Genomic DNA, 10,000 nt, shown 5'->3' on the forward strand with positions numbered 1-10,000 from the left:
GTATTCCTTCCTGTTCTTTACATTGTAAGGTTAAATTCCAATGAGGGCAACTTCGCCTGTCATTCTTTTGGGGTCGATAAAGTAAAGGACGAGCCAAGTACTGGGTCGATGGCATCAACTAACCACTCTTCTTCAAAATGCTTGGAGAGATATTATTTTCTATTCCAGGCACAAGGCCCGAAATTTTCTGGGGTTTTTTTTTCTTTTGGTGGGGAGAAGTCCAGTCGATTAGATCGACCCCAGTACGCTACTGGTACTTAATTTATCGATCCCGAAAGGCAAAATCGACCTCGGCTGAATTTTAAACTCAGAACATAAAGACAGACGAAATTCGACTAAGCATTTCGCCCGGCGTGCTAACGTTTCTGCCAGCTTGCTTGAGTAGATATTTAGACCTTTATATGTATGTGAAATAATAATTCGTGTGTGTGTGTGTGTGTGTGTGTGTGTGTGTGTGTGTGTGTGTGTGTGTGTGTGTGTGTGTGTCTGTGTGTGTGTGTGTGTGTGCGTTATGTATATATCCCTCGACACTACTGCTCTGCTAAAACTAAACTCTTCCACGTCATATCTTACCATCATAAATAAGGAAACGAAAGGTTTCTCTTTAATGAAAAATAACGGGATGATCACGGCTGGAATGCCTTTGATCATAGGTTATGCTCGATCAGATTTGAGTTCTGACTAAATATCATCATCACCAATCTCACCATCATCAACAGCTACAACAACAACAACAACAACAACAACAACATCAACAACCTACAAGAATACTTTTGAAGTTAATGATAATCATATATACTGAACAGTAATGTTATTACTGTTCAAGGTTATAATTACGTGAAAAAAAAACGAAACAAAAAACAAACAAACAAAAAAATTAGAAAAACGGAGACGACATGTTGAATTATTCATGAAGTCATTAATTAATAATGAATACGAGACCCAGTAATTAAAATACTACTGAATAAAATATACATTTGACCACACAGTATTTTATAACTAAACTAATTGAAAAAATACCACACGACGGTGTTAATTTTCATGGTACGTTATTATTTACAGAAAGCAATAGCACGATTTCTACGTTTGTTTCTTATTAGATAAATATGTTTTACGTTCATTGGTTATAGTATCTACTTTTTTTTTCTTTAATCTATTACTTAATCGAGTCGCTGTGCTGCAGTTGCGAGCGCTGGGGATCCGCTTTGAAGGATTTCGTTCTCCACAGAAAAATCGACTGCAGTACTTTTTTTTTTTTTTAAGCCCGATATTTGTTCTATCTGTGTGTTTTGCTGAGGCTCTAATGTTACGCTCACGTAAAACAAGGGGCACCGGTTGTCGAGTGGTGGTAGAGGACGAACAGAAACACATACACAATCACATACTCACGCACACACTCACACACACACGCTTGCACACGCACGCACACGCACGCGCATATATATGTGTGTGTATGTATGTATGTATGTATGTATGCATGTATGTATCTATGTATGTATGCATGCATGTATGTATGTATAAGACGGGCTTCTCTTAGTCTCCGTCTAACAAATCCACCCACGAGTGTTTGCTCGGCCCGTTGCTATTCGAGAAGACTAAACCCAAGACCTCGCGGCTGGTAAGCAAGCTTCTCAACCACACATCACGCTTGCGCCTATTAACATATAATAAGCATGGAAATACGTTAATACTTTGCTATGCGAAACACACGTATTAGTATTTAATGATGTGTAATGTAAGCTAAGCATAGATATCTAATGCATTAATAGGTAACACACGTGATATGTATTAGCGCATTAGCGACGCGAAGTACGGTTATACTTTGCTTTATATGTTCTACATAAATATATAATGAAGTGTGCGTTAATACCCAACATGTGAATACAAAATAGGTTAATACGTGACTCGGTGATACGGTATTTTGGTTTACAAGTTATAATTTAAATATACAGGGTGCGGTGAATAAATGGTCGCCTAATTTACGCAAAAATGATGATAACACTGACATCTCACTTTAACAGATATATTTACCAAAATTACATAAAAATATCTTGAAATACTGAGAAGTAAATTTATTCAATAAAATCGACATTGGCTTCAACCAGTCTCCAGACAGCTTCGGAATCTCCTGCATCTCTTCTGGACGGTCTCTTTGTTTATGTTGGTGAATGCTGCCATAATCCTTGCCTTCAGTTCATCTTTGGTTTCACAAGAAGTTTTGTTGGTATCTCGCTCAACTGCACTCCATACATAATAATCAAGGAGGGTGTAGTCTGGGGAATGAGGTGGCTAGAATTTAGGCGCGATGTAGTCGCAGAAATTGTCTGAAAGCCATGACTGTGTTCTCCTGCTTGTGTAGAATGGTGCAGTGTCCTGTTGCCAGACATAGTGTCTTCCAGTAGCCACCCTCTTGAGCCAGAGCAGCACTACATCTTCCAGGCACTTGATGTAGGCCTCCATGTTGAGGGTGATGCCGTGTGGGAAGATGAATTGAGGCATAACATCGCTATCATTAGTGATCACCCCAAACACCATGATGTTGGCTGGATGTTTGATTTTTATCACTCTCGGAACATGTTTTGGGACACAGAGAGCCAACGGTTGTTCTGTGTATTCACCATTTGATCCCGGTGGAAATTTTTCTCGTCTGAAATAAACCAAAGCATGTCTTGTTGGAGGGGATGCTTGAGTTCAAAAGCGTCATAGCGCGGTCTTTCCTTTTGTCCTTGACGGTTTGAGCTACAAATTAGCCCTTTTTCATCTTGCATGAGGAATACCGAATGTCTTCATGCACTACCTGCCTGTTAAGAAACTCAGATATTCCCATGTCCCATGCGATTGACCTGATTGACTTGGAAGTATCGTTGTCAATCATGGCCCGGATCTCACCAACAAATTCAGGAGTTCTTTCCTTATTAGAACGATCAGAGTGAGTTTTCCGAGCCGCCGTACCTTCGTAATCACCATTAGAATTATCCAACTTTTTCCGAATTCTTTGCACTGTCCTCATGTTGACACATAAACACTCTGAAATGTTCGTATTGGTGCTTCCGACGTGAATACCAAGCAGTGCAGCATGTCGTTTCCAAATTTCTGGCAAAGAATGCCCTGAGACTTTTGGCGGATTTGATGCAGCGGCTTCTGCCAGTGTTGCATGACACTGTACCCCATCTCCTAGCAATCCGTGCTTGAAGCAGGCCTTCTGGTATGTTCAGCATACCTTGTCATCAAAAGATTTAGTCCTCTGACCTCGTGCAGTAAAAGACTGAGGTAGAAACAATCCTGTTGACTGTGATGGACCGTTTAAACGTTCCCAAGGCTGGGACTTAGATGCAGCAGCCTCTGCCAGCGTCGCATCCCACTGTGCCCCATCTACTAGCAACCCGTGCTTGAAGCAGACCTCCCGGTATGTTCCACATACCTAGTCATCAAAGGTTTTCAGATCCTGGAAACACTTCTGTTGACTGAGATGAACTGTGTAAACTCTCCCAGACAATTGCCAGCATGTCCATCAACATCTTGACTAGCCTTTCTTCGTACCCACTTCTTTTTGGCATTTATACAAATTGTAAGTTTATTGATGAAGTAGTGTGAAAGACGTGTGGAGGTAGGTACATAGAAAGCCTACAGGACCTCTCTGTAGACAATAATTTTTGTTTTATCTTGCAGAACAAATGCGAATAGGTTGCTTTTGGTCCGCTCTCTGGAGCAGCCAACATAAAATTGCCCGTGTAAGAAACACGACTAGTCGATATGAGGTCCTGCCACAAAAAGTGTATACCCCCGCGATTTGTTGATCGACATCCTAAACTTACGCGATCAGGAAATTGCAACCGACTGAAAGTAAAGGGAATTTCTGCTCTCGAGAGAATAATTGAGATCCTTGGTATGAAGACGTCATCTCCCTGTGTACATTCGGACATAATAGTAGCCTCAATAACACGTGGCATCCGCTTCGTCCTCACTGGTCGTGTCCCAGCGGCATTATTGGAGTGCCCACTTTCAATCCTAACCTGAAGGGATGGAGACCCAGGGGTTCCAACTGGAGCTCTGGGCAAAATGTTATAGTGCATGACCATCTTTGGTACATAAATAATATGTATGTAAAGTTTGGTGAAAATCGATTGAAAACTGTAGGAATGCATACGTACTACACACACATATACACAGACATCCTTTGTTGGGAGAACGTACAAATACCGTAAAGACAATGATATTTATGCACAACAAAACTGAAATACACGGAAGTCAATTTTTAGGCAGATGTGGCAAAACTGAATTCAAACACACTGGGTGAACATAAATGAAAAATAACTAAATGACTTTTCAGGAAGAACGTACAAAAACCGTAACAATAGCGATTTTTACGCATGACTAATTTAAATACAAGGAAGTCAATTTGTAGAGAGAACTTACAAACTCCCTTTGAGCTCTAGAAGAAAATAGCTTGAGCGAAAAAAATTTCAATCGCTTTAGGATAGCTTTTCTAACGCTCAGTGGCGTGGTTGAAATCTCATTGGTTAGTAATAACGGCGCATCGTCTGTATGTGACCCATAGCAATCATACGTAAGCATGCGCGACCGCACGCACAACTTTTTTCGATAGGGGGAGAAATGTAAATAGTTTATCTAAATAGACGGAGCGCAAAAGACTTTAAATAAGTAATGATATAGGAAGAAAGTACAAATGCCGTGAAAACAAAGATATTTGCGCACAACAAAATTGAAATACACTGAAGACAATTTTTAGGCATATGTGGCAAAACTGAATTTAAATACACTGGGTAAACAAAAATTAAAGATAACTAAATTATTTTTCATGGACAACGTGCATAAACCGTAAGAGCAGAGATTTTTACACGTGACTAATTGAAATACATCGAAGCAATTTGTAGACAGAAGTTAGTAAGTGTATGAGTGAGTTAAAGAGAGAGAGAGAGAGAGAGAGAGAGAGAGAGAGAGAGAGAGAGAGAGAGAGAGAGAGAAAGAAACAGGCATAGACTAAACGAGAGGAACTAATACAGAGTGTGAGAGAGAATATGTGTAAGGAAGAGAAACAGAGACTGACAAAAAGAGAGAGAAGAGAGAAATAAACAGAGAAAGAAAATAGAGAGAATCAATTGAAACCTGCTGACGGTTTTAGAGAAAAACCCTTCTAAAATAACTTTTTCCCTCTTTTTTTTGCTTTACGCGGGAGCTCTGGGCAAAATGTTGTAATGCATGACCCTCCTTAGCACGTAAGTAATGTGTGTGCAAAGTTTGGTGAAAATCGGTTGAAAACTATAGAAATGCATACGTACTACACACACACACACACACACACATATAAATACATTGAGAGAGACAGAAAAGCGCAAACATACATACACACACACACACATATCTATATATTTATGTGTGCGTGTTTCCGTATAGGTTTGTGCCGGTGTTGGTTTGTTTACATCTCTGTAACGAAGCAGTTCGGCACAAGAGACCGATAGAAAATGTACCTGACGTAAAAATGTAAGTAATGCGGTGGATCTGTTCGACTAGCCTTCTCAAAGATTTATAACGTTAATAATAAGGTGGATTCATTCTTTCAACAATAAATGAATGTGAATGAGTATTAATTTTGTAGCGTTAATATACGACTTATAACGATTTCGGATTTTATTCCCGCCATTAACATGTGTAGACTGTATATAACAAACTGAATAAGTCTGAACTGAATTGACTTCAGAGGAAAATATTTTGGTGTTGTAGACTGAAAACAAAATAGAAAAAAAAGAGTCGTCTTTTCTCACAGAATTATTTCTCTTACACATATACACACGCTAAAATATGGACAAACGGACATACGCACAGAGAATATATATATATATATATATATATATGTGTGTGTGTGTGTGTGTATGTGTTTGTGTGCTTGTGCATGTGTGTGTTTGTTCGTGTGTGTGTGCTTGTGCATGTGTGTGTGTTTGTTCGTGTGAGTGTGCTTGTGCGTGTGTGTGTGTGTGTGTGTGTGTGTGTGTGTGTGTGTGTGTGTGTAAACATTGTTTACATAACATTAGACTTGATCTGAATATTCAATCGTTCGACACCATAATTTATCGCAATTCAATATATAAAATGTAATGATTGAGATAACTGATGGTGGGGGAAAAGCACACACACATATACATACATATATATATATATATATATATATATATATATATATATATATATATATATATATATATATACGACGGGCTTCTTTCAGTTTCCGTCTGCCAAGTCCATTCACAAAGCTTTGGTCGGCCAGAAGGTATAGTAGAAGACACCTGCCCAAGGTGCCACGCAGTGGGACTAAACCCGCAAGCATGTGGTTGGGAAGCAAGCTCCTTATCACACAGCCATTCCTGCACCTTTATATATATATATATATATATATATATATATATATATATATATATATATATATATATATATATTTATATATATATATATATACAAATATATATATATATTTTTTATCTTTTACTTGTTTCAGTCATTAGACTGTGGCCATGCTGGGATAAGGGAAAAGTTGACATAATAATCTGAAAAAAAGAACCCTTAGCTAATTTCTAACGTTTCCCCATTAGGAAGAATTAGGAAGACTAGGAAGAATTTGTGAATTACTGTACTGACATATTTGATGAAAAATCTGTCCGAAACTGAAGAAAAATTCTTAAAGATCTAAGGGTTTCTTACCGCAACACATTTCTCTAATATTTCTTCGTTTTCGAAAATTTCACGTGTAATCATTTTCATTCCAAGAGTCGAAAATCGCATCTCAACTTCGATTTTGCTCAACCTCTTGATTCTCCTTTGAACTGGTAAAGGTAGAGCTATGATTCGACTACCAGGACCTGTTTCAGGTGGCGGTTTTTGCCCCTTCTTCAATTTCTCCGCAAATATATCAGAGCCTTGTGGTTCAATTTCTGTGGCCATTTTCTTTAAAAAATCTAATCTGTAAAACAAAATGCAAATGTATAACATTAATTTTCTCTAAAATATAAAGCACAGAAATTAAACATGCACAAACATATATGTATGACCTGGAATAATTGGATTATTCACTATGACAATGCACACTGCTACTCATGAGTTTGTCACCAAAAACAACATGGTGTCGTTTCCGCACTCACCCTCTTCGCCAGATTTAGCATCTGCAGACTTCCACGTTTTCTCCAAGATGAAACGCAGCTCAAGAGTCGCCCGTTTTAACACGATTGTCGGGATCTAGAGCGAATCGCAGAAGGTTCTCGACTCGCTTGCGGAAAACGACTTCCACGCTAGATTTCAAAAGTGACAGGAATGTTGGGACTGGTGTAGTGCTGCGCAAGGTGGCTATTTCGACGGAGATAATGTTAAAACTTAGGAAAATAAATCATTTTTTTATCAAACATAACTATTATAGGAACATTTTGATACTACCTCGTATGCATACATACGCACAAACTTTGTTCATAGTTTGTAGCTTCATATTTTTCTTCTCCACATCTCAGTAGCAAGCGTAGCTGTGTGGCAAGAAGTTTGCGTCCCAATCACATAGTCTCAGGTTCATTCCCACTGCGTAGCGCCTCGCGAACAGATGTCTTCTACTATAGCCCGAGACGATTAAAGACTTGTGGGTGGATTTGACAGGACGAAACCAAACTCTACAAGGTGTTGCCTAATCACGGATGCAGTGCAATGAGTGAATCAAACAAACGATATTAGACTGTGGCCACGCTTGGACAAGGGAAAAGTCGACATAATAATCTAAAAGAGAACCCATAGGTAATTTCTTTCGTTTCCCCATTATTTCTTACCGCAACACATTTCGGAGACTAGGAAGAATTCGTAAATTAGTGTACTGACATATTTGATGAAAAACCTCTCCGAAACGAAACTTCATTCGTAAACCCTTCCATTTTATATGCCAAAAGGGCGATACACTTTCCACACATACTCTGCGAATATTTGTTTCTAATCAATATAATCAGATATTATTTGAATTTTCTTTTCTATCTTCAAATTCAAGTTATATGTTTTCCGAAGAACACATTTCAATTATGTACTGACATATGTCTTTTCAACTACACCCCTCTACATCTCGCGTGCAGGTACGTGATTTAGTGGTTAGCGTGTAGGACTTTCGATCGTAAGATTGTGGTTTCGATTGCTGGACCGGCTGACGCGTTGTGTTCTTGAGCAAGACACTTCATTTCACGTTTCCCCAGTTCACTCAGTTGGCAAAAGTGAGTAACACTGTGGCAGACCAGAATTTATACGCCGTGGAACCTGGGAAACCGGTCCTATGAGTCGGAATAACTCGACAAGGAACTTTACTTATTTACTCTACATCTTAGTGTGTTTATTATAAATGATTACGTTAGTAAAGATAATCTTTTTCTTTCTAACCATGTAACCAAAAACAATTATGACCCCAATTTTCCCGCGACATATTTCAAATTTTACCCATCCGAATGGACATAGATCTCCCCAAACTATTTATAATTACAGGGTGTCCCCAAAAAGTGTATTCGCTCTTTAAATGACAATAGATGCAATATCTATTGACTTAGATACAGGATTAATGGTTAAATGCATAAATAGAAAAATGCATGTTTACAAATGTTAGAACTGACGACCACCTTTTATAACCACAGCCTTTAATGCGGACCAATGAATTCAGCAGTGCTATGAATCATTTTATTTCGGACTGCGACACATTGTCTTTCAATTTCCTCTTTCAACTCATCAACTGTTGCTGATTTTGAGCCGTAAACCTTATCTTTGCTATATCCTCAGAAAAAAGAACGTCATTGGAGTAAACGCGCAGGGGATACAACACTACCTCTTCACCCAATCTATCTGTTCGGGAAAGTTACATCCTGATAGGCCCTTACATCACGATGGTAGTGGGGAGGCGCTCCATTTGGCTGAAAGCAAATCTCTTCGTCACCATACAACTCTTCGACGCGTGGAGCGACAGATTCCTGTAGCAATTTTCGGTAAACATCCCGAGTGACAGTTTGGTCAAAAAGGAATGACACTAGGACACCCAATACTGATATCCCACATCACACTGTGACACGTGGTAAGTTCAAATGGTGTTCCATAGTAACATGAGGATTTTTAGGAGCCCAGTAGGTACAATTGTGTCGGTTAATTGAGCCATTTATCTTAAAGCTGACCGCATCGCTCCAAACAATTTTGGTAGGAAATGCTGCATATTCCACGCATTTGCCAAGATAACACTCAAAACATTTAGCCCTCCGGTCAGGATCGTCTTCATTTAGAGCGTGAATTAATGTTGGATTGCAAAATTTTCTGTGTAACTCTTTTGCTTCAAAATGCAATGGGCGCTTGATTTGGGGATACCTGGCTCACGAGTCATTTCTATGGGGATCAGTGGACGTTTTCCGGCTATTGTTTTTCCTTTACGGGGCAAGTTGATGACCGTGGTCTTCCTGAACACTCCTTATGGACTTCATGCCATGTTCCATCTGATTCAAACTTATCTCGGATGCGAGCAATGACGCGTTACGTTGAGGAACTTTCAGAAAATGTCTTCTAAATTGCTTCTGCACTTCTATGATATTTTCGTGCTTCCAGAAGTGATTTCGGAAAAATTCTGTATCTTCAAATCTAAGTCGTATTTTTGCCATAGATAGGGCCATCTTTAGCGGAGAAGCAGTGAAAACTTCAATGAGTTATGCGAAGTCAAAATGTGAGTATCTTGAATGTATATTTTAGGGTTCGGTATATGTATTGAAAATATAACCCAACAATTTGGCAAATATATATATGAGCATTGGACTGAAATAAGTACTGGGCGTGATAGAAATGCATTTACAAAACCTCAATTGAATGGTTAAAAACCAGTAAAACGTAAATAGTAATTTTTATGAATGTATACTTGTATAGCCATGAATAGAAACCCATTGTGTGTGTAACTATATAGATATATACAACTGAACATACACACACGCACGCCCACGCACGCGCA

The 10,000-nt window shown here is 38.8% G+C and overlaps 1 protein-coding gene across 1 annotated transcript in view; it reads right to left on the bottom strand.

Moving 5' to 3' along the window:
- LOC106871554 (uncharacterized) overlaps positions 1 to 10,000 on the bottom strand; it is a 92,402-nt gene that overhangs the window by 37,939 nt on the left and 44,463 nt on the right. Inside the window, exon 2 of the mRNA XM_014918057.3 lies at positions 6,715 to 6,973. Within this exon, the coding sequence (XP_014773543.1) occupies positions 6,715 to 6,954 (240 nt within the window). The 5' untranslated portion in view covers positions 6,955 to 6,973. The remainder of the gene's footprint in view (positions 1 to 6,714; positions 6,974 to 10,000) is intronic.

This window comes from Octopus bimaculoides, chromosome 10 (assembly GCF_046866305.1).
Source record: "Octopus bimaculoides isolate indiv1 chromosome 10, ASM4686630v1, whole genome shotgun sequence".
NCBI classification, from domain to species: Eukaryota; Metazoa; Mollusca; class Cephalopoda; order Octopoda; family Octopodidae; genus Octopus; species Octopus bimaculoides.